Raw genomic sequence first — 25383 nt, 5'->3', positions numbered from 1 at the left:
TCCTTCAGAAAATTTCTGACTCCTTATTAGAATAGCTTTGGTCTCAAAGAGTTTGTCCACAGAGTTTCCTTGTCCTTCCTCATATTTACTCACAGAGGACTAACGACTACATCTGTTCAACACAAGATTCCTAAAACTATTTGGTCCGCATAAAATCCTTAGAATGCCTTTGCCAATGATGTATGTGTTTATCTGACCAAGACATTTCAAACCATGAGTGTATAATGGTTGATTAGCATTCTGCTAGCACTGATCAGCACATACTTATATCTAAAACATTTTGTGATTGCAATTAACAAAGACACACCAGTCATAAGAAGCAGTCAGGCCCCTCTGGAAGTCCATAATACATTATCTTATAGCACTGAAGTTCCAAGAGTCTCGATCCATGGACAATCATGGTTCCAGAGGTATGCCTAAGAAATTAGAGCTGGCACAAAAGAAATCAGCTTATAAAGAAGGAAAATCTCAGCACATAGGCTCCCCAGCTTGCAGTCTACTCTTCTTTAAGGTCCTGAGTTTGAACTCCTGAACTCTCTCTCCCACAGAGAGAAAGAACCTCTCTTTGTGGTATCCACGTAGCCCAGCTAGTCAACACCCTTTTCCTGCGTGTGCTTGAAGAGGACAGAAAATGCAGACTATGTCAGGAGCATTAAAGGCTTATAATGGGCATTTTCTATATTTTGCTTTCTTTTAATCTCCTCTCTTTGGGTACTTACACTCTGGTTTTCCCCTAAAGCCACTGGTCAGCAAACTACAGCCCATGGGTCATATCTAACCTACCACCTGTTTTTGTAAATAAAGTGTTATTGGAATGCGGCCATACTCATTCCTTAATTTATATGGTGCTTTCGTGCTACCATAGCAGGGTTGAGCAGTCACAACAAGGACCACATAGTCTATAAAGCCTGAAATATATACCATCTGACCCTGTGTAGGAAAAGTTTGCCTGCTTCTGCTCCGAGAGACCGCTACCTTCCTCAGTCTCAGTTCTTGTGGTCAGAGCCAGTTTGAGTTGGGTTTTCTGTCACTTGGCAACCAGTCGAGTTTTACCTGACGTAAGGGTGGCCCAGCACCAATTTATCTCCTGGCAGGGCCTGAAACATATAACCAGAGCAGCAGCGGTCCTTTCATATCGTCGATGGATGGGAACTGCGTTCCGTTGACCAGAGCTTCCACTTGGTTTCCATCAACCGGATCGAATATTTGAAATTGGGAGTTTCCCCCAAAATCCCAGGTGTATGGTCATGATCTGGTGATGCCACATTGACATCTATATGCATGTCAATGTGTGTATACGCATGTGTATGTGCATATATACACAGCCATGGGTATGTATACGTATACGGTATAAAAGGATACACATATATACATATCTATTTGGTGAGAGAGCAACAGTGCTGTGGACTAACAGGTTTAACAAGATGGAAGCTTGCTGCCTCCACATCCCAGGGTGTGGATGGTGTCATAACAGCCAATCAACGTCATCGAATGATTGGTACATGCCAGTGTTTTCATGCGTTGCATCATATGAAACCCACACCAACCCTGTACGGTAGATACTATCGCCCCGGTTTACAGATAAGGAAACCAGATCTCAGAGATATTAAGGAATTTCATAAAGGTTACATAGCCAAGAAGTGATGAAGACAGGATTCTTTTTTTTTTTTCAAAGATTTTATTTACTCATTCGACAGAGACAGCCAGCGAGAGAGGGGACACAAGCAGGGGGAGTGGGAGAGGAAGAAGCAGGCTCCCAGCTTAGGAGCCTGATGTGGGGCTCGATCCCAGAACACTGGGGTCACGTCCTGAGCCGAAGGCAGACGCTTAACGGCTGAGCCATCCATGCGCCCCGAAGACAGGATTCTAATTCAAGTCCAAACTCCAAGGATCGCTCTTCAACCTGAAGCTAGGCAACCAAGTCAGCAACCGCATACAAGCAGCAACTCTTTCTCCGCACTGCCAGCCAAAGTCCCGAGTGGGGCTCTCGCTGTCTTGGGTGGGTCAGATGCCATCTTTGAACCCATCTCTGGGGGCAGGCTTGCTGGGCCTGGGTTCTCTGCCCAACCGTGAGCTTGAGACGGGGCCATGTGTACCCAAATTACAAGACTTAGACGATGTTAGCTCCAGCATTTCCATATAGAAAGGAATGGAAGGGGATAGCATTTTATTTTATGGGTTTGAGAAACATTGATGGTCCACATTTGTTGGGCTGGGTAAGGAGGCAGTGTTGCCTCTGCTCCTGGCCTTGGTACTTCTGTCCTCTTCCACTGTCATCTTTGACCCGTGAGATGTTGAGAGGGCATCCCTAGAGCACATTTTCTGACAGAGAAATGTGTATCTCTCAGGGATGGGACTTGCAGGCAGCACCTGGGCCTGAGGCAATCTGAATGAGGATCTCAACAATCTCCAGCAAAGTCAGTTGTTAAACCTCTGTTCCCTTTTTTAAAAAAACATTTTTTTTAAGATTTTATTTTTAGGCAGTCTCTACACCCAATGTGGGACTCAAACCCACAAACCCAAGATCAAGCATCACGTGCTCCAGTGACTAAGCCAGCCAGGTGCCCCTCAGTTTCCTTCTGATCGAGTCTGATCGAGTCCTCAAAATGTCAAGATAACCATGAGGCTTATGAGAATGTACAGGAATGTACCAGAAAGAATCATCTGTAGGCTAAAACCAATGAGTAATAAGGAAGGAAACAAGCTCACATTTCACTAGATTCCGGTATTCATGGCCACCCCACCCACCACCCATCTCACCCCCTCAATACACAGGATCTCCAAATCGATATTGTCATATAATTGGCATACGTCCAGGGCCTCTGTGACGTGTTTACTGGGTACCAGGCATTGTTCAGGGCCTGTATGCCCAGGTGCTTGACGTTATTTTTTTAAAGATTTTATTTATTTGTTTGACAGAGAGAGAGAGAGCACAAGCAGGGGGAGCCGCAGGCAGAGGGAGAGGGAGATGCAGACTCCCCGCTGAGCAGGGAGCCCACCTTTTGGGGTCAATCCCAGGGCCATGGGATCATGACCTGAGCTGAACACTGAACCGGCTGAGCCACCCAGGCCCCCCCTTGACACTTTCATCGCACAAAGTTTAAATAGAAAGTTGGAGATGAGCTCAGCTGCTCAATTTGAGGGTGAGGGTTTGCTTAAAAAAAAAACAAAAAACAAAAAAAGAAACCGCTGCGTGTGGGGTTCCTGTAGGTGACTAGCTCCCCCTGGTGCTTAAACATTTTTTTCCTCTGGAAATCCCTGTTGAGGCCTTCATCTTAGGGAAATGATGGCTGTGCAGTGGGACTCCATACTAGAATGTTCCCTGAAAGATCATTTATGACAGTGAGAAACTGGGAATTACCCAAAAATGCCCCATTAAATTTTGTTACATCCATTCAGTGCATCATGTATACTTGTTAAAACACAACATTTTAAAGAATGTTTTATGACATGTTAATTATATAATAGAAAATGCATTCAGTATGGTACTATTTTAAAAGTATATGCCTGCATGCGTGCTCTGATAGGAGGTACACAACGTTAGAAATGATTTTCTTTGTGTTTCACATTTATGTATGTTTAAAAACGTTTTCATTATGAAAATATACACCCAAATCAAATCATATAATGAACTGCTCTGCCTCCATTGTCTCAATTCATTATCAACATTTGGCTGTCCTTCCTTTACCTGCTCTTTTTTTAGAACCTGACCTCTCTCCTGAAGGATTTTAAAAACAAATATCAGATATCACCAGATTTCATCCCTACATTCTTCAACATGCACCTTTAAAAAGGACATTTCTGGGCGCCTGGGTGGCTCAGTTGGTTAAGCATCTGACTTTGGCTCAGGTCATGATCTTGTGGGTCCTGGGATCTAGCCTCACGTTGAGCCCGCATCAGGCTCCCTGCTCAGCTAGGAGTCTACTTGTCCCTCTCCCTCTGCCTCTCCCCACCCCCCAATAAATAAAGTCTTAGCCCGATGATGGGTATTAGGAAGGGCATGTGTTGTAACGAGTACTGGGTGTTATACGCAAACAAGGAACCATGGAACACGACATCAAAAACTAATGATGTACTGAATGGTGACTAACATAACATAATACAAAAATAAAATAATAAATTTGGGAAAAGTTAAAAAGAATTTTAAAAATAAATTAAAAAAAATAAAAAGGACATTTCTTATGCGTTTACAATGCCATTATCACACCTAACAAAATGACCACCAAACCCTTTGCATTCTGAACTATCCAGATTATATTCACATTTTTATGAGGAATTTTCTCTTCTTTTTTCTTATCTATGTCTTCTAATTTTTTATGACAAACATAACATCTATTATTTAAAAGCCACAATTTTAAAAACTGAAAAATTCTTTGATTTATACATTCCTTCCCCCCCAGTAACACATTGATTACATTAAGCAATTACATACTGAATCTGATGGATACAGCAATGCTCTAGAGAAAAATAAGGGCTTGCAACTTTTTAGCAGTTTAATGATTCAGAATTCTTAAGAATTCTTCTCAAGGATTTGCCACCTTAAGTATTCAGGGTAGAACAACATTATGGGGGGGAAATCCCTTGTCTTTAAGAGAGATGCAGAGACTGAGAGACAGAGACCGAGAGAGACAGCGAGAGAGAAAGTGAGAGAGACTGATTTCTATAACAGACACCTTTTAGGTACAGTGTTATCTCAAGGTTACCCCGCAGGTTCCTGCTCCCTGCTCAAAACACGACCTAGTAGGGGCGCCTGGGTGGCACAGCGGTTAAGCGTCTGCCTTCGGCTCAGGGCGTGATCCCGCCGTTATGGGATCGAGCCCCACATCAGCTCTTCCGCTATGAGCCTGCTTCTTCCTCTCCCACTCCCCCTGCTTGTGTTCCCTCTCTCGCTGGCTGTCTCTATCTCTGTCGAATAAATAAATAAAATCTTAAAAAAAAAAAAACATGACCTAGTAATTCCACTTCTGGATATTTACCCAATGAAAACAGAAACAGTAATTTGAAAAGATCTATGCACCCCTGTATTTATTGCAGCATTATTTACAATAGCCAAGACATGGAAGCAACCTAAGTGCCCTTCCGTAGATGAATGGATAAAGAACATGTGGTGTACTTCCTTCCTTCTCCTACTGATCTTCCTGCTATTTCTTATGTTCCATAAATGAGTGAAACCACATGATAATTGTCTTTCTCTGCTTGACTTATTTCACTTAGAATGAAGGGGGGGTAATCAGAAGGGGGAATGAACCACGAGAGACTATGGACTCCGGGAAACAAACTGAGGCTTCAGAGGGGAGAGGGTGGGGGACTGGGATAGACTGGTGATGGGTAGTAAGGAGGGCACGTATTGCATGGTGCACTGGGTGTTATACGCAACTAATGAATCATGGAACTTTACATCAAAAACTAAGGATATACTGTATGGCGACTAACATAACATAATAAAAAATTATTATATATTTAAAAAATGTGGTATATATACAATGGAATGTCCCTCAGCCATAGTAAAGGATGAGATCCTGCCACTTGCCCCAACACGGATGGACCTAGAGGGTATTGTACTAAGTGAAATAAGTCAGACAGAGAAAGACAGATAACCATATGATTTCACTTATATGTGGAATCTCAAAAACAGAACAAATGAACAAACAAAAATCAAAAACAGACTCATAGGGGCGCCTGGGTGGCACAGCGGTTAAGCGTCTGCCTTCCGCTCAGGGCGTGATCCCGGTGTTCTGGGATCGAGCCCCACATCAGGCTCCTCCGCTAGGAGCCTGCTTCTTCCTCTCCCACTCCCCCTGCTTGTGTTCCCTCTCTCGCTGGCTGTCTCTCTCTCTGTCAAATAAATAAATAAATAAATCTTTAAAAAAAAAAACAAACAGACTCATAAACACAGAGAACGAACTGGTGTTGCCAGAGGGGGAGGGGAGAGAAGTAAATGACGTCGATGAAGGGATTAAGAAGAACAAACTTCCACTTATAGAATAAGTAAAGCACAAGAATGAAAAGTACAGCATTGGGACTATAGTCAATAATATTGTAATAAGTTCATGTGCTGCGGATGGTAACTGGTAACGCCACTGACTGGGGTGAGCGCTGAGTAATGCTGAACTGAACTGTTGAATCACTGTTGTGCACCTGAAGCCGATACCACCTGGGACGTCAACTGTACTTCAATAATAATAAAATTCCACACGAACTACCTGTAAACAGCTGACATCAGCTCCAGCTTCAGTTCCTGCTCTGACAAAACTGGCTATCGTTGTGTGTGGCTCTGGTCACACCCGTTCTTCCTGCCCATTCTCTTTGCTAAAAACCAAGCTGAGTGGTTTGGGCATCTCCAATCCAGATATAGCTAACTCCTTTTTCCCCCTGTACATACGAAGATGTGGTTTGTCTGCAAGCAACAGAAACTTAACTCCAGCTCACTTGGGCAAAAGGGAGTATTTATTGGCCCTCAAAATACAAGAAATCAGAAGCGCGGAGATGCAGCGGAGCCTTTGGGCCACGGACTCTCATCTCTGATTCTCGGTGAACGTCAGTTCTGATGAAGACCACTTTTCCTCCATGAAAACAAGATCCTTGTTGTCTTTGGGGCTCAAGTTTCATGGTTTTGTTTGTTTTAATAATTACAGTTTTTGGAGAATTAGACTGTGTTTCAAGTTAGAGAATGGACTTCCTGACCCATCCAAAGAGCAGGGGTTTGCAGACTTACCTAAGAACAAGTCAGCTTCCTTACTTGGGGGAGGGAAGAATATTCCCAGGGAAGAAGCTAGACAGGGTGGGTCTGATCAGACCATACTGTCCATTGCTATTACTACATGAGGCAATTGCAATTGTTACTTCCAGTTAATAGTGTATCTTGAATGATTTTGCATGTCTGAAGATATAGACACACTCATCTGGGTTAACAGTTACATGGTGTTCCTATACTCCTTTGAAGAGAATCACCAATTCCTTATTAACGGATACCTAGGTCTTCCCACCCCTTTTACTATGGCCAACTGTGCTGCCTAGAACATCCCTGCACATACATCTTTCACACGTGGGAAGATGTTCTAGGATAAATTCCTACAGGTGGAATTTTTAGGTGAAGGGACATATGTATCCCCCCTGCCCCAATTAAGTCTGTTGAGTTATGATTTACATACGGGGAAATACACACAAGTCGTAAGTGGACAGTTCTGTATGTTTTAGACAAATGAATACACCAGTGTAACTCATGACCCTATGAAGACATGCAATAGAACTTTGTTCCAGACCATGATGGAGTAACAGGGACTGGATTTACCCGACTACCTTAAACAACTAAAAATCTGGAGAAAAAACCCCACCTGAAACAATAATTTGCAGACCTTAAACAATAGGGCAGCACAAGATAGTGTACCCCGCGGAGACGGGAAACAAATGAAGTGAGCTATGGGGTGTCCCAGCTTTCTGCCTAGCAAGAGCTTTTAGGTCACAGTGCAGGGAGGGGAATCCCAAAGCCTTCTTACACAAGGCTTTCCTGAGCAAGTGTTTGTGTTTCTCTTGGGTAAATTCCTAGCTAGGAGTGGAATTGCTGGGTCCTAGAGTAGCTAAGTTTAACCTTGCAGGAAGCTACCAGTTTTCCAAAGTGATGGGGTTATTTTCATTCCCACTATCAAGATTGTGATTGTCCCACCTCCTTGACGTTTGGTAGTGTCAATCTTCTTCATTTTAGTCATTCCAGTGGTATTTTAGTACTTTTAATCTGCATTCCTTTCAAGGGCCGATGATGTGGAGCATTTTCCCATGTGGTCACTGGTCATTTGTAGATCTCCTTTTGTGAAGTGTCTGTTCAAGTCTTTCCTCTGGTTTTTAATTGGGCTGCTTGTCTTGTTCCTGACATTTTGAAGTTCTTTCTGTACATTCTTGATACGAGTCCTTTATGGGATTTATGTTCTGAGAATGTCTTTGCTCTCTCTCTAGCTTGTCTTTTCATTTCTTAACGGTGTTCTTTTAAAAGCAGAAGTTCTTAATTTTGATGTGGTTCAATTTGTCAGTTTTTTTCTCTTTATGATCTGTGCCTTTTTGTCCGAAGAAACACTTACCTACTTCAGAGCGCCAAAGTACTCTCCTACGTTTTCTTCTAGAAGATTTGTAATTTGAGCTCCCATTTTAGACCTGTGACCCATCTCAAATTTTGCTGCCACACCATTTGTCGAAGAGACTTTTCTTTCCCCTTGTATTACTTTGTATCAAGAAGTATGTTGTCAATACCAGTGTATCAAAGATATGTATGTACATAGGAGTGTGTATGTGGTCTTTTTTATGTTACTGTGATAAATGTATGAGTCTATGTCCCAACTCTATTCTGTTCTTTTGTCTGTCCTTTCAGTAATGCCATACTGTCTTGGTTTCTGTCATTTCAAAGTAGGCACATACATACTTACTGTCCACAGTGTCAAACTGTCCTTCCAAAAGGTTGTACAAATTCACACCCCTACCAACAGTGTATCCCCGCTCTCACCAGCATGGGTCATTATTAACCTTATAAATCGTGGGTCCATGTCTTATTCACTACTGTGTCCCCATCACTGAGCACCGCACCCAGCATGAATGACGAGAAGCTTTAACATATCTATGAATGTGGCCAACACTTCTTAAGCTGCCCTAGTGGGTAACACGGTGAGACAATCAAGCAGTCTAGGCAAATGTTTCCGAAAGTCCAAAAGATTAGGGTGTCCTCAGATTAGGATGGGGTAAAACAACAGCAACAGTAAGAGCTACATCTCACACAACGTATATTATACACGGACATGTTGTCCTTGTTGCCATGGCTTAGATGCCACCCATCACAGCTACATTCCAAGTAAGCTACAGGAGAGGACAGGAAGTAAAGGCACGAGAGGGAGGTAGGCTTCTGCTAAGGGAGGTTCCCAGCAGCTCCCACATGACGCTGTTTATGTCCTCTTAAATTTATGGCCACTTTTTATGGCATTTATGGCCATGTATAGAAGCAAGAGAAGCTGAGAAATATAGGTGTGATTTACCCCATTCTTAACCTCTCAGGTGTGTTTTTTCTGTAGAACCAAAAGAATCCTAACTTCTATACCCTATCTCCTCGAGTGGGGTTTGGTACCCGATGTGTATCCCATGAGGCTGACCCAAAAGGTTGGGGGCATCCTATTTTAAAGTTTGAAGTCAGCAATGGCAAACAGCAGCTCACCTTAAACATAAAGGGATAAAGGCCCACAGAAGTCCTGTGGGGGAGGGCACAGCCCCATGTAAATACCAAGGAGTCCAGTAACTCCCCTTCCTGAGTGGTGCCAGCCAGTCAAAAGGGACCCACACCAAAAACAAATATCCAGTTACTCTAGAGTTGCCGAAGGGGATTTTTAAATTGGAGCTGTCTCATAAAGACTCTAGTGTAACTGGACTCAAGGCATTTTTATTTCAGAAAATGTGACTAACAAAAAACCAAAAACAAAACAAAACAAAAACTTACCACGGACAAAAAAAATAACTAACCAGTGTACTCTTCCTCGCAGAATGTTCCGAAGTTTTGGCAAATGGTCCTCACTGCTTCTAAATGTCATTTTCATATTGCATCTGGCATATCAAGGGCATATTTTCCCATTCGACTTCAACATTATCAACCACGTATCCTATCAGCACTGCTCTAAATGGAGATAATCATGGGAAGTGCTCAGGAAGAGGCTACTTGCCAGGATCTATGCTAAATCACGCACACACACACACACACACACACACACACACACACACAGTTTTCCCCCAGTCAATGCTCATAATTTATCCTATTTCTCCATGAGTGGGTATTATTACCTCCGTTCTACAGATGGCACCAGGGGCTCAGTGATCCCACAGCTGGTAAGAGCTAGAGCCAGGGTGTGCACCATGGTCTGCCCCATTCTGGACTCTGCCTGGAGGTGAGGCCCTTGACACAGCAAACACACAGTCCTAAGAAGGTTCCACAATAAGCCTAAATACCAGGGTGAGGGAGGTGTGATACCCTCTTAATGTAAGGATGCTAGTTATGCAGCATTATTTTTAAAAACCAAGAATTATGTTGAACCTAAATGCTGAAGGGTGCAGCCAACTAAATGATGGGATCTCCCACAGAACAGATGAGGTAACCATAGAAACCACTCATCAGGCACTTTTATTAACATGTTGTGATGCTGAACGGGGACAAAGTTAGCATCCACACCACATGCACATCCACGTCTCGACCACGTTAAAAATACTCTCAGGAAAAGGACAGTAAGGAAATCTCCCAGAATGCTAGGCTTAACTTTTGTTAGAGGATTTCAAATTTTCTGGACTTTTCTTCATTTTCTAGCTTTTCCACACAAAGATGTTTACTTTGATAATCAGAATATTTTTGAGTTTTACACTTTTGTGTAATGTATACTTTTGTGGTCTGAACTTATCACTAGGATTCTGAATGTTTAAATATCTTCAACATCTTTTAAGATCTTTAAGATCTTCCAAATTTAATATCTTTAAAAGGACTACAAAGGGATGGGCCCAGTATTTGCATTCAGAGCAAAGGCAGAAGAAATTGGGGAGGAGACAAAAAATGTCAGCATTTTTTTTAAGTGAGAGAATGAAATCTCATTAGGAAACCCCTGCTGACCTGTGGCTCTTAAGGAAGAGAGCTGGGTGGGTGCAGTATGTTCCATCTTCTTTTTTCTTGGGGAGAGGCATGTCTCCTGACTAGGGGGCGGGATGAAGGCCAAAGATACCTGGCATTCCCCAGAAGGCATTGAGGAGAGGTGGACAAATGCATGTTCCTTAAATTGGTAGAGAACAGCACCTTCTCCCGTGCCTGACCCACATGCTTCTTTTAAGCCCAGCACACTGGGAGGATGGAATTTGAGTACCGAACGGTTTGGTGGCCGTTCTATCTATGGCTTATTAAGGACAGGAATCACATCTTACTCACTTTTGACTCCCCATTCCCTAGAAGTCCGTAGCTCATGGGTATTTATCAAACATTTGCTGAAGGCTTCTAGGTGTGTTTTAGCAAATCAATACCAAAAATAATCAGAATAGTCCAACCGCTAGTTAATAAACTCTGTATAGTAAGTAGACTACGGCAAGTTCAGTCTCCAGACAAGATGCATACACTCCCAATGTGTATGAATGATGAGGGAAGATTAGAAGACTTAGAAGAGAGAACACCTCTAGTCCCCCTGGTTATCAACCAGTAATCACCCCTAACCAAACCACCCTAAACACATCACTCCCTCCCCCGGGCTCTCTCTAAAGAACCACCTGTAGTAATTGAGGTTCCCCTGTCCTACAGAGAGCAGCTTCTCTTCCAATGGCTCTAATGGGGCTGGCACTTCTAGGCCCCTTCTCTACCTCCCCCAGCAAGCACAGGGCCAGCCAAAGCCCCCAGGGCCACAGAGACTGAGTCAGGGAAGGGCACATGGATCAAGGTGGCCAAAGTCCTTCCTTGGAACTTGTCAACGTGGAGCTGGACAAGACAGGCTTTGTGTTTAAGGGTGAACAGGAGAACTTAAGCCAGCTTCCCTCCAGGACTTCAATAAATTCCTCTTTCCTACTTCGGGCTTCCATTTCTCCCAACTGAAAGAATCCTCTTTTTTTTTTTTCCCCCTTCTCCATTTCCCAAGTCTTCTTTAATAAAGACATAGACATTTTAGTTTGGGGTGAAAAATAAAGTTTTGAATTCCAAAACCACACAGCAAAACTGATGCAGATCTGGAGAGGCTGAGGAAAAGGAATGGAATCCCTCGTCGATGGCTCCCCCTTTCCCCACTGGCCAGGAGGCACATCGTTCTTCTTCCACCAGACAGCCAAGGTCTGTATTCATTTTAACAACATCCCATTTGAAGAACCCGTGTTTTCCCACCTCAAGCAACAGAAAGCCACTCAGGGTCCGAGGGGTGGACACCTACAAGGAAATGGAACCTGAGAAGTCGTGACTGAAGTCTGTAGTACTGGGGGAAAATGTTCGTTCTAGTTACAAAGAGGAAAGGTGTATGTTAGCGCTATCTGCTGGAGTACATGGGAACTACAAGGAAAATTAAACACAGTCACCATTTTGGACATGTATTTTATTGTATAGAAATTTCCAGCAGAGCTATCATTAAGTACCTTGGTCAGGAGATGCCTATGAGAATCTAAATTGGAAAACAGGGACAGGCAGGCCTGTCAGCTCTTCCTGCAAAACCACACAACACTGGGTCAACAACCAGCCGGGCCTCGGGCTACGAGGTGATGGGCCACCCAAGGCACAGTCCAGCATCCCCCACGTGTGGATCGAGATGAACAAAAAACAACTTGGCAGGTGCAGATTTAAAGCACGACCCCAGATGACACATGACTTTCTTTGGCGGTACCCAACAAGACACCAGAACAGAGTCCGTAAAAAATCGAATCTATCACGATCAGCGCTCCTCCCCTGAACGAAGTTAACCTCCTAAGCCGGCCGACCTTCTTATGTTTTTATTTATTTATTTTAAAATCAAACCAAGTGCATAGAGCGTCTTTTAAAAAGTCTTGTAAACGTTGCAAAGTTTTTAGGTGTTATTTATAATCTGAAGAGATTCATAAAAAACTACTGGACTTGTTAAGACTACAAATTCTAGCCCCCTGATCCCCCCATGAAAAAAGCAATTGTTACAAAAATATAAAAAATAGACTAGCTTCTACTATGTAACCTCTCCACCAGAAACCTCACGACCCTGGGACACGTTCTGCTTTGTGTACCATCCAACAAGCACAAGTGCAATTCTCTCAATTTTTAAGGAAGGAAAAGTTCCAACACGTTCCCTTTGTTACTTGAGATTGAGGCTTCTTTCTTCCCAGGGACTACAACGCTAGCAGGTAGGGACAGTTTGTAGTTTCCTATTGCTTTCCCCTGCATGGGCCCAGCACAGAAATTACAGCATAGGAGGCTGTCTTCAAAGCTCACGCCTCTTCGTATTTGTCTCTCTAGCTCCTTCGATTCCAATTTGGGACTCGCTGGGTCCCTGAGCTGGCCTTGGCGTCCCTCATTGCCTCCTGGGGAAGGCCCCTGGTAGGAGGGGGCTCTCAGAGCAGCCTCCTGTTTCCCTAGCACCCACTTTTTGGGAGGGTGGGTCAGGCCCCCACCCAGCTTTGCTAATGCCAGGGAAGCATCAGGTTTGGTGGAGGGCACTGCGCTGGCTGCAGAGATGACTGATGCCGCAGGACAGTCTGCAGAGTCTGGGAGGGGAGCCAGCAGCAAGCGTGCAGGCAAACCCCTTGGCATCAAGTTAAAATACTTTGATAAACTTCAAATCCCATTACGTGTACTTGTCCACAGCAGCCAAGCTACCAGGCACTTGGACCAGTTATGAGCTAGGAGACACTATAGGAGGGGACTGGTGGCCAGGGCTTGACTGTGGTCAAGTCCTAGAGGATGCCCCTCCCTCACCTAGACGTCTTCAGTGTTTCCTTGTCCCTGCGGTCACCAGGGGGCGATGTCTGTAAAGGCTCAATCGAGCCCTTGGTAGAGACTGTTGTTGGCCAACAGCAGGATGCAGCAGCGCGCGCAGGCAGACTTCCGCCACATCAGGGGGATACTGCTGGGCTGTAGCCTGCGTCCCTGAAGTCCAGGGAGTCCTCTCAGGCGGGAGTCCCAGCCTAAGCACGCGTAAGAGAACCCTTCACCCCCAAAGCCCTCCCTACCTACTGCTCTACGTGCAGAGTCCTCACTACGTGCTGCACGCTCCCAACTGGAGACCTGGTTCCACTTGGAGCCTGGCTCGCACCCACTCTTCCCCTGCAGGACCCTTCGACCTTGGCCGTAGCCCCCAGTACCTGTGACAAGCTAGTCTGGGATCCGGTCCAGCCCCCACGGCCTTCACCATTCTTGTCTGAGACACAGGCCATCTGCCCGCAGGCCAGAACGGTGGGCCCTTTCTGAGCCTCCAGTGGACTTCCAGGCTCTCCTGTTTGAAGAACTAGATTTTCACACCGCTAAGGGTTTTATTTCACAGATCATGGTGGTGAGTTTAGGATTTCCAGTCCTCGCCACGATTGTCATACATCTCCCAACATCTTCTTGTTTCTTCAGATCTGAAACATCTCTCACCCAACATACCCTGGTTGTTTTAAACCCCAAAGGATCTTTCCAAAAGCAACAACAATGGATTCAGAGAACACTGGCCACATGTGCTGAGCAAGTCCTCTCTACTTTGGTTGCTTAAAAAAAACAGGACTTCTGAGATATCCCCAATCACACTGCTCAGAAGAGAAGTGCTCCCAACATCAAGGCACAAAGAAAGAAGTCTCTCGGGGCAAAATGACAACGAAAGCGACCAGTGACCTTTGTGAGGCCTGAGGCAGAGTCGCTGGGGAAGGCAAGTTCAATCTGGCGTGGGCGGGCATCAGGAGGAAGGCCTGACAAACGGGTCTCCCTTTGGGCCCAGCAGTCCTCATGCGTACTTCTCCAGGAACTTTATGTGGAAGTCCTTCACCTTCTGTAGAACTGTCTTCAGCTTCTCCACGGGAGGGAGGATGGTCATTCTGTCAGGAAAGAGGACAGCCGTCAGCCTGGACACACGTCGCTCTGGAAAAGGGGAGAGGAAGGAACCCAGCAGCTCCTTCCTTCCCCTGCGTTGTGGAGATGAGGAGGTGTGGGCAAGCCCTGAGAGGGGGAGGCCGGTCCTGTCCGCTGAGAAAGCACCAGCCCCGGGACAGAACCTGGAACTCACTGAACCACCCCCTGCCCCAATTCGTAATTTACTTTTTACCCAAGTAACACCGAGGACCAAGAGCAGTAAGATGGCGGCAGCATGACATGTCCACCTGTTGTGATGCAAGGCTTGCATGACATTCTGATGGGTGGATACAACTTTCTCTAGAGCCGTTCCTCCCGCTAGGTGGGCCTTTTTAAAATCTCTGAGAGTGAGGACCTCCAGTCACAACTCTCCCTCCAAGGGAACTCCCAAGTTGCCATGGTCACTCACCCCTTCTCCTAATACTACCAGTATGCTCCCCCACCGGAAAGGCAGCCCTCTCGATTTAGCCATTTCTCGAATGAGCCCTGACTTGCCAAGGTGAACCTAACTAGAGTGGAGAGGCCAACCACACACGCGTTTGTCCATCCGGGGCACATGGCCCACGACCTGAGTCAGGACTTGGCTCCAGGTGCTAACTAAGCTCATGACGTTTCTTTTTTTAGCATCTGCTGCAGGAGACATCTGAGAGCACTGTGCGTGGAGAAGATGCTGTTCTGAACAGAACCGGCCTCCGTGGGGAAACCCTGGCTGGGCTGCCCAGCTTGCTCAGCTCCCCCCGGGCTGCCATCCCAGCGGGGTCGGCATGCGCCGTGCAAGGCGTCTCAGGATTCGGATGCAGCGTCTCTGCAGACGTCTGGACGGGCTACTGAGCACCTGGATGCTGTATGCTACTGCGTGGAATTGAAAAAGGACAGGGAAATCAAAAGAAAACACCCCACCAGGAACACTTCCGATGGTATGCCATAGATGGAGGCAGCGGAGGGGGAGACAAGAGCGGTCAAGGTCATCTTGGGGTCTACGCATCGTGTTCCTGAATCCCTGCACCCGGGTCTCAGCCAGGTTCTGCAGCAGGACAGAACGGGGGTGGGCAGGGCGGGTGGGGCTGCACACATCTCCAGCTCTGGAGCTGGCCTGTGCTCTACCCTCGGAAGCCCAAGTTTTCCAAGACCAAGCTGGTTCCAGCCCCGTGGTGCAGAGAGACAGAGGTACCTGAAGTGGTAGGTGCCTTCCCTCTGGCCGAAGCCGCTGCCGGGTACGACGCAGATGCCCGTCTCCTCGAGGAGCTTCATGCAGTAAAACATGTCAGGGGCCATCTTATGGGCCTGTGGGAGCAGGGCAGACGTAGGGTTCGTTCATGGCTTTGTGCAAACACAGCACTGAACACCCGAAGCCAAGTCACCACCGAAGCAGGGGGTTCTTTCCCACGGCAGGGCCCCCCTCCCCTCCCCGCAAGGACCGAGGCAGGACACTGCATGCGGCCGGAAGCCGGTGCAGGGAACAAGGAAGCTCAAGGCTACGTCAGCATGGCGTCCTCCTTGCCCAGGACTGATGTTCTCTTTCCTTTATGACCTGCACCCAGGCAGCTCCACAGGCACCGATGGTTGTCTCCTACGTGCCAAGCAAACAGCCCTCGGACAATGAGGCCAAGAGCTGCCCCCTGGGGAGGGGGCTTTCGGAGAACAGCGTCTCGGGGGCTCTGTTCACAGTGCTTCTCACACCTTGCTTTGTACAACCTGGGGGACCTGCTGAATGGGTTTCCGGGCTCCAGCCCCAGGGATTCTGACTCAGGTCAACAGTGGGGGCGGGCCCAGATTCTGGATGTTTGACAGGTACTGAGGAGGCTTGGGGGGCCTGAGGACAGCACTTTCAGAAATACTGCTCTGGCCCTTGATCCTCCAAGTAGGGTCTGTGGCATGGCCTGAGAACGTTGCCCCCACAGAATCCCGGGCCCTCTGCAGACTTCCCGCACCGGCACTGGCATCTGAACAAGACCCCCAGGAGATTTCGCGTTCACAGTCCAGCTTGGAGAAGTGCTTCTGTAGGACAGTCACTGCGCAGAGCAGACGCTGTCATGGCTTCTTCAGTCTGAAATGCATCACGTCACATGTGGGGCACTGCCTTCTAAACACCGGAGTTCACAGAGCCCAGCTCGGCACCACTCGCCCAGGGCTGACCTCACCTCTGCCCCTTCATCACAGCACTCTGCAGGGCTGGGCTTCCGAGAGCCCCGTCTTTCTGCTGTAAGCACCATCTGGCCAAACGGTCCACAACATTCCAAGCCCCCAGAGCTAGCACTTTTGCTCCCCGAGGCAAGAAACAGCCCCCAACCCAGCAATTCCAAGCGAATCCAGTACACCCCAGCCCAGCACCCCAGACCTGAGCTGCTTCCACGGCCTTGCTGGGGATGAAGATCCGAGGAAAGGCGTACATAGCTCCCTGCAAGGGGTTGCAGTGAATTCCGGGGACTTGGTTAAACAGGTCTTCTGTCAGCTTAGCCTTTTTGGCCAGATTACCCAGGACAGACTCTTTCTCCTGAGGAGACACAGAAAACAGAACAAAGTGTATCTCTGGGCATCATGGAACGCTCCAGATGCTGGAAACTGTCCCTTCAATGTGGGGGCCATGGAGCAGCCTGGTGCAAAGTGAGCTCGTGCGTGCCTGAACACAGCAAACCAGGGAGGTGGGTGAAACTTCCCCCTCTGCAGGAACGTCTTCCCGCGTGCTCAGTCCAGAAGGCTGCCCGTGGCCATGGGGCACGCAAGTACAGGGAGTGCCGGGCAACAGGTAGGTCCTGCATGGCTTCCGTCATGCTTCTGTTCTTGTACAGGAGGTCCTTCCTGAAAATGGGAAAACCCCATCCCAGCCCAGAAGTCTGAATGGACTTGGCCCTGGATGGAATGCTCTAGAACATACTTCTAGGAGATGGCCCAAACTCTTCATTTTGGGCAGACACTCTTAATCCGTGTGGTGTGCATAGGGCATGTGACCCAGGCAAAGCAAGTCCATGAGTGGCTTAGAGGTGGACATTTCCAGGACTTGTGCTGGAATGGGGCATGAAAGCTGTGGTCTGAGGCCGAATGAAACATGGTCCACGCACACAAGGGAATATCATTCAGCCTTTAAGGGGAAGCAAATTTAACACATGCTACGACACAGATGTACCTTGAGGACATTATGCTGAGGGACATAAACCAGTCACAAAAAGACAAATAGTGTATGGTTCCACGTAGATGAAGTGCCTAGAATAGTCCTATTCACAGAGACAGAAAGTAGAATGGAGGTTAGCAGGGGCTGGGGGGGGATGGGGAAATGGGGAGTTAGTCTTTAATGGGGACAGCGTTTCAGTTTGGGAAGAGGAAAAGGTTCCGGAGAGCGATGGTGGTGATGGCCGCACACCAGTGTGAATGGATTTTAAGTACTAAACTGTTCAGTTAAAAATGGTTAAAATGGTACATTTTACATTCTGTGCCATTTTGCCACAATTTAAAATAATGTGAGCCTGGAACCGCTGGGAACTGACTTTTTGGTTACGTGACCCCTACGTTTTTGTTTCAACTAGTTAAAGTTGGGTTTTTGTCCCTTGCAGTTGAAAGGCTCTGACTGGATCACCTCAAGGTGCAAGGACAGCCGGCGAGGCCAAAGGCAGGCCTGGGGCCTGGACGCAATGCCATGCCCATCCTTTCCTCCTTTCCAGTTTAGTAACAGAAGCCCCCCCCCGGGTGTTCTCAGGACACGAGGCCCTTCCCTCAGGGTGCCTGCCCACCCGCGGTGCTCTCAGGTGAGGAAGAGGAAGGGGTCCTCCACTTCAGACACAACCCCACTGCATCGTCACACTGAACCTTGTGGGGTGGTTCAGGCGCCAAGAGGAACCAGGAGCACCCCTGGGAGGCCACCTGGGGAGAGGCTGGCCGCGGTGACCCTGAGTCCACCGTGCATGTGCGTGGCCCTCGCCGTGGCAGCGACGCAGAGGGGCCAGAGCACACAGCGACTCACCCTGTGGAACTGCTCGAAGGACTCCTCTCCAGGCACGGGGGGGTTCACGACGATGTCCATGGCCGCCTGCCCGGACACCGGCGGGCACAGGCGCACAGACAGCAGCTTCACCAGCTGGCCTTTGATCTCAGGGTGCAGGTTGATCACCTCCATGTAGCCTCCTCTGTAGCCACACCTGCAGGGTTGAAGGAGGGACAAGGACCCACCAGTCACAGAGAGGCCTCCGCTACGCACAATCTGGTCAGCCAGAATGTTCTGCAAGCACCCCCAGGCCTAACACTGAGCGGCCGGGTGTGGCCGAGTTCTTCCCAAGGGGAGGTGAACGGCAGGGACAGGGGCAAACGCCACATCACTTCCTTACAAGAAAGAGCAAGCTCTCTCCTCTTTCTTTTTTTCCCTTTTCCTGAGAAATGGAGACCCTCAGCGCAGCAGCCCCAGTGCTAGAGATGGATGCCGCGGGTTGACAAGGCAGAGCACTCGTCCTTGAATGACCTTGAGGAGCACAGCCGGTCCTGACCTCCCCTGCCTTTGGGCTGTTATGTCACCGAGAGACACATTTCCACCTTGTTTTAGCCACTGTATTTAGGGGCCTCTTTGTTAAGCAGCTTAGCCTGAGACCTAACTCACACACTGGCCCCTGTTCCAAAGGGGCACGGGGCTCAGGCCCCCACTGGCTCCGGGGGGGGGGTACAGATTCACTGGGGCCACGAGCACAGCCAGAGGACTTGAGGGAACCACCTACTGCCTGTACACAAAGTCAACCCAAAGGAGAGCAGAGCTGAGAAAGACAACGAGACACAGCAAGAAATCAGAGACAGAGTCCCATCGACTCCTGGACTTTCCACCGATATTAATTTTTTTTAAAGAGCCTCTTTGGTGTAGGTCCGTTCAAGTCGAGATTCTCCATTCGTTATCACCACAAGGATCCGGACGAGGTAGAGTCAAGTCACAGGAAAGTGAGCTGAGCTATGCAAGGAGTTAAACAAAACAACAAACCATTCAGAACCGACTGGGCTCCAGCAGTCACACATTCCGGAGCTGTGCCTCCCCTCCGGGCTGTGATTGATAACATTCAGACTGTGATACAGAAATGCAGACCCCCTGAGGCAGGACGCTAGGCCTACCTTCCTCCGTACACCCCTCACCCTCGACCTCAGAGCACCCGACACAATGGACACAATGAGACACTCGGTAAAACGCCACTGCAATCAGCCTGCAGGACTGAACCGGCAAAGGCAAGTTCCCATCTCATCAGTCAGCGGGATCTCCCAAGGCAGGAAGATAAACGCTGGTGTCTCGGAAAGGTTTCCCCTCACAGAGGCCGAAAGAAAGAACCTTCTGCTTAATCCAGAGGATTAAGGCTGAGAGCAGTCTGATCTCCAGAAATCGGGATCTGAGGACTGCGAGGCGTAACTCAGGACCCCAACGTCCAGGAAGACTGGTTAAAAAAAATACCACCACAGATGGAGAGACAGCTAGGTATGTGATCAAAACACCTGAGCTTGAAAAATGAATTAATAGAGAAGAGACTTATTAGGGAAAGAGCTACACAGCACATGAAAGTCTAGCAAAGATAAACCACTGCGAGGACCACAGACCAGAAAGACCAGCATAAATCAGCCCCTGCCGGGGCTCTAATCCTCCAATCGCTGCCATCCCGCTCCGAGTAACAGTAAAAACTAACCTAAGGAGCCCAGGTGATCGGCCTCCTATGACTTCTTTGGTCTCCACGTCTGCCACTTTCCCCTCACACACTTGTCTGCCACTTTCCCCTCACACACTCGTTTCCGGCCCCATTTCCCTGAACATTCCAGGCACCCCTCAGATACCTGCGTAGCTCCCTCCTTCCTCCTCAGTGACCCATTTCTTGCTTTTGTCACCTGCCACATGATTTTATTCGTCAACTGCCTGTGTCGTCACTAGAACCTCGCTGTTAGGGCAGGGGCTGCTGTGGTTGGCTCCCTGCTGGACCTCAGTGCGGAGACCAGTACAGGACTCACAGCGGGTCACCATACATATCAGCTGAACCACAAACACAGGACTGCAGCAGCTCTCTGGCCCCAGTGCCAGGGTGAGGTGCACATGCAGCTTGGGCCCCAGGCCTGATAGCCTGTGTCCACTGACCCTGCCTTTCCTGGCCCCTCAGATTTCACAGGAGAAGCAGCAGTGACAGGGCTGGCAGAAACCACCAGCACTGGAAGCTGCTGTAGGTCCTGCTTTCATCTGCATCGTTTTCTGTGGTCAGGTTTCTTTCAAGCAGGACCTTATTTTCTATGAGCCCCTGCACAAGGGTCTGTCCTCACACCACAGGGCCCCCCGGTGGGAGAGGGGGCCTGCCTCCTGCTTCTTGGATCAGCAGAGGCCTAGATAAGGGCGGCCTTCTCTGTCCAGCAGGTCGGCTGCGGAGCAGGACAGAGGAGCACTGGTACGGGCAGGCCCGGAGGCGGAGGGAGGGTGGTGGAGGCCAACGTACTCGCCCATGTAGCCCTTGGAGGTAGAGTGGAAGGATGCAAGTTCCACGTTGCTGGAGTACTCGGGCCCCATCTCGTAAAGCACCTTCTTAAAGGAGTGGAATCTGCAGTCTGGAGAGTACACGTTGTCCTGGTACACCTGGGGGAGAGGACAGGACAAGGACAGTCACCCAAATTTCCCTGGAGGCCTGACCCATGCAGGCTGCCAGAGGGCGGGCACGGGGGCTCGGGCTCGGCCTGCAGTCACGCTGTGTGCTATGAAGCCCAACCTCTGATGCTACTTCCAGGAATGGGCCAGGCCAAAGGAACCTTCCGGAACAAGTAAGGAGGAAAGACTCTGGGCTGTATGCCCACTTGATTTCTCCCCTTCGCCCACACTCACCTCCACCCAATCTCCAGCTCTTTCTACCTCATCTGACCAGTGAGGACGTCAAGGATTCCTACCTGCCCAAGCAAGTTTTCTCCCTGAATGCCTACTTCCTTCCATAAGACTAATAATGAAAGCAGTCCATGTAGCTGTCCTCTGACCTCCCTGCTTCAAGAGCTAAATGTGCTGCTCTCTTGGCCCTTTATGCCACTTACCCCATTCAGACCCGTTCTGTTTTTCTGTTCATCTCACTGCCAGCCTTCCCACAGACCATACACACGAGCCCCGCCCGCACATGCTCTGTTCTTTCCCGTCCACACGGTCTACACTCAGCAGGCAAGCACCCCACTCCACCCCTGGAGATGAACTTCCCACATTCATGTTGGAGATCAGAGGGACACTGTGGGCCAGCGGGAGGGTCAGCCCAGCTCCATCCTCAACAAGCCACACACAGCCCTCCTTCTCGTCCTCCCGCACCCTCTCCTCTTCCCACACCCCAAGGGGAGGAGGTCTGCGCACCAGGTCACTCTGCTGCCCCTTCTCTCCTTCAGAAATGAAGACTTTTAACACCCGATACTATTATAACCCTGCATGTTAACTATACTGGAATTTTTTTAAAGATTTTATTTATTTATTTGACAGAGACACAGTGAGAGAGGAAACAGAAGCAGGGGGAGTGGGAGAGGAAGGAGCAGAGAGCCCGACGAAGGGCTTGATCCTAGGACCCCGGGATCATGATCTGAGCTGAAGGCAGACGCTTAATGACTGAGCCACCCAAGCACCCCAACTATACTGGAAGTAAAAAAAAAAGAAAAAAAAAGAGAAAGAAGATTTTTAGACCCATCTGCTAGTCATGGCAACAATTTGGTGGGTAAGCTGTGTGTGTGTATGTGTGCACACAAGCGTGGGGGTGGGGGGGTGGGAGGAGCTAGTGAGCAAAGAAACGAAACCAATGTGCTGGAAGCTACCACTGACCAGAAATCCTGCAAAAAGGAAGACGTGAAAATAGAATTTGACAGGCCTTGAGTTTCTTCCTTACAATTGTAGCAGAAAAAGAATGGGCAGCCTTGGCTCCAGACCTGGGGTTTCAGGGAGCGGCAATCACGAAATTAATGAAGATTTTCCTACCCCCCCCCCCCCCGGCGCTGTGAGGACTAAATGAGATGGCAGGCAGAGAAGCACCAGGCGGTGCAGGAGTGCAGCATTACGCCCGCCCAGCACCCGCTCTCCCTTCCCAAGAAAGAGTCCCTTGACTTGCCCTCAGGGAACACAGCTCCCCTGCTCTGGGGAGAAAGCGCACCCCTTGCCTGGGGCCTGGTCAATGCGCATATGGCAACCAGTGGCCACAGTGAGTGGGTCAGCAATGGCCGTGTGGCCTGAGCTGCACCCATGAGGCTCAATTCTGAGACTTCTGCGGGAATCCCCAGGAAGAAACGCTCTTTCTAGGCTGCGAAGATAGCAGGGCTGTGTGTGAGGCCAACGGGGAAGGAGAGAGAATCTGAGGGATAGGGTTTTGAGTCCCTGGCCTTAGCCCCCCACCTGTTACCTCTACCATCCTTTCGTTTTTCTTTTTTAAGTTTAAAGTGGCTTCGGTTAACTTTCTGAAATTGATAACCAAGAATCCAAACCAACACAGGGATGATTCAGGTCACAGTACCACAGGTCGTAACATCCTCATCCTTCGTTAGAATCACTCCTCCAACACCTAGAAAGTTCTGACTACAGGCTCCCTCCCCCTAGAAGAGAAAGCTCAGCCTAACTCCTCACAGAAGAGAGAGCTGAGCAACTCTTACCTCATCAGCCAGGAGAAAGAGCTTCTCTTCCCAGGCAAAGTGAATCACATCTTCTATGCACTTTCTGCTTTGCACCTGACCTAAAAAAATCCCCAACAAAACCAGAATGCAGCTTGTAATGCTGTTTCAATTGTCCCTAGGTAAGAACCCCACCCAGAATCAATCACTCAGGTGTTCCGTGTTCCCACAGGACCCTCAGGGGTCACCCTCCGTAGCTGCTGAGCTTGACAGGGTGTCATCGACCTCTAGGGACCCCCGAGGGTCGGCCCCATCTGTCTGATTCACTTAAGCCGGGTACATGGAGGGAGAAGTGTTTCACACTCAACTTTGTTATTCTTACGAGGTGTGTGTGTGGGTGTGTGTGTGTGTGTGTGTGTGTGTGTATACGGGGGGTATGTTTGTCTGGGCTAGAGGACAGTGCCCTAAAGAACAGGAAAATAAAACTGAAGGGCTTAAATCAATCAGCTCTGCACCCACCCCCCCTTTACCACACACCCAACAGCAGCCAATGGACAGAACCACACTGGCTGATGGAGAGTTCCCACCACGTCTCAGAGGTACCCCCGAGCTCCGTGAGCAGGGACAAGGTCTGTTCGGCTCATCGGCTATCCTTACAGCCAGTACTCAGCCGGTGCTCCGCGAATATTTGCAGAGTAAGCACTAAATGAACAAGCCTGTGCACCAGCTCTGGCGTCTCCTGTCAGTGGCCACGGGGAGCCACGCACCACTGATGACGACGGGGAGTGTGCCACAGTCCTCCCTTTCAAGGTCTCCCCCTGAGGACTTGACTCAACACACACAGTGGAAACCACCCGTGTCACAGAAATGAGTACAAAGAGCCAAACAGTACCCTGCCAGCTCACAGGAAACACCACGGGTCGAGCTGGGGAAGGAACAAAAACTGCATGGTGGAAATGGGAACTTTATCCCGTGTTTCCTGACGCCTACGATCGGTGTGGCAGTGGGAGTGTCAGAGGTGCTCACACACCCTCCGGGAAAGCAGCACTACTGTCAGGCTGACGGCTTAAAACAGGCTGCTTCTTTACTATGCACGTATGTGTATCTACGGATATTACCTCTACTACGTGCGTACGTGTGTGTGTATATATGCAAATTATGTCGACCTTGATGAAAAGCAATACCTAGAGTATGTTCCCTTTTTGTTAAAAATAAAAATACCTATACTTCTCTCTGTACGAGAATATCAAGAACATGTCTGGAAAAGAATTAGCTACATCTTATAGACGCACGGGATGATTCCACCAGGACCTCAGCCTTGGTCAATCTGAGCAATGCACCCAATCCTTTAGTAAAGCTCTAACTGTCCTCTTGACAAGCCAAGTGCCAAACCGGGCTGCCTACGAAGCTCAGGGTTCTGGGATTCCGAAGGGCGGCCGCCCTGGATTCTGTAAGGAACCAGCCCCTGTTCCCACAGACTGACAGGTTCTGGCTACCAGAGGGTTTCTACTGGGCTTGCCTCTGATCCCCCAAACTACCCCGTTAGAATGCAAGCAAAGATCTGAGCAGCAAGAATATCAAAACATGTGCACATAACGCCAAGGGGACTGCAAAGAGGAGCCAAGGACGGACCAGGGCCTCAGAAAGCCTGGTCCTCAGCAGAGGGAGTGGACCCACTACAAGCAAATAATTCCACTGAGCTGTGCAGCGCAAACCTGGGGACAAGGACAGAGCTTGTTTCTCTCCAGTACCTGGGAGTCACTCAGAACATGGCTCAGAGCCAGTGGATGGACAGACACAGGCGGTGGTGTCAGAGGAACCGGGAAACAGCTGTGCCCAGCAGGGGGAGACACGAGGCCACCTCACAGAAGGGATGGCTTTGACACAGAAGCCTGGAGAGGGGTCTTCCAGGTGCCCCTCACCAGAGGCTGGGCCATAGGAAATTTCCCACAACCTAATGAGAAGATCTGTTGCTTGAGCCTGCCCAGCGCCCTTCCCTTCTTTGAGTAACAGAGCTCGGCTGTCCTACGGGGAATTGCCTCTCTCTGCACCCAGCAGGGGCGAGGGACACAAACCTGGCCAGAATCTTGGTGATTTGACTGGTTCAGGGATGGGCAGGTGACCCAACTTGGGCCAAAGAGAGTCTGGCCTGGAATTTTTGTTAAACCTATGAGCGAGGCTCTCTGCTGAGGTTGCTCAGCAGGCAGGCCATGGCGGGAGCTGCTGAAGGTCACTCCAAGGACACAGCCTTCCTGGGAAGGACACCAAGACCTGGGAAAGGGATCGAGATTCCTAGGACA

At 48.8% G+C, this 25383-nt stretch overlaps 1 protein-coding gene across 2 annotated transcripts in view; it reads right to left on the bottom strand.

The window, feature by feature from the left end:
- Positions 1-12047: 12047 nt before the first annotated feature.
- The window catches only part of GPT2 (glutamic--pyruvic transaminase 2), a 31972-nt gene continuing 18636 nt past the window's right edge, over positions 12048-25383 (bottom strand). For both annotated transcript variants that reach the window (XM_045772644.2, XM_045772643.2), the window contains exons 7-12: positions 23126-23205; positions 20968-21104; positions 18495-18669; positions 16878-17033; positions 15711-15823; positions 12048-14505 (exon numbers count right to left, since the gene is read on the bottom strand). In XM_045772644.2, the coding sequence (XP_045628600.1) occupies positions 14415-14505; positions 15711-15823; positions 16878-17033; positions 18495-18669; positions 20968-21104; positions 23126-23205 (752 nt within the window). In that variant the 3' untranslated portion in view covers positions 12048-14414. The remainder of the gene's footprint in view (positions 14506-15710; positions 15824-16877; positions 17034-18494; positions 18670-20967; positions 21105-23125; positions 23206-25383) is intronic.

The sequence above is a fragment of the Ursus americanus genome, chromosome 21 (assembly GCF_024610735.1).
Source record: "Ursus americanus isolate L20-20 chromosome 21, mUrsAme1.1.p, whole genome shotgun sequence".
NCBI lineage: Eukaryota > Metazoa > Chordata > Mammalia > Carnivora > Ursidae > Ursus > Ursus americanus.
This window is presented reverse-complemented; position numbering and strand designations above follow the sequence as displayed.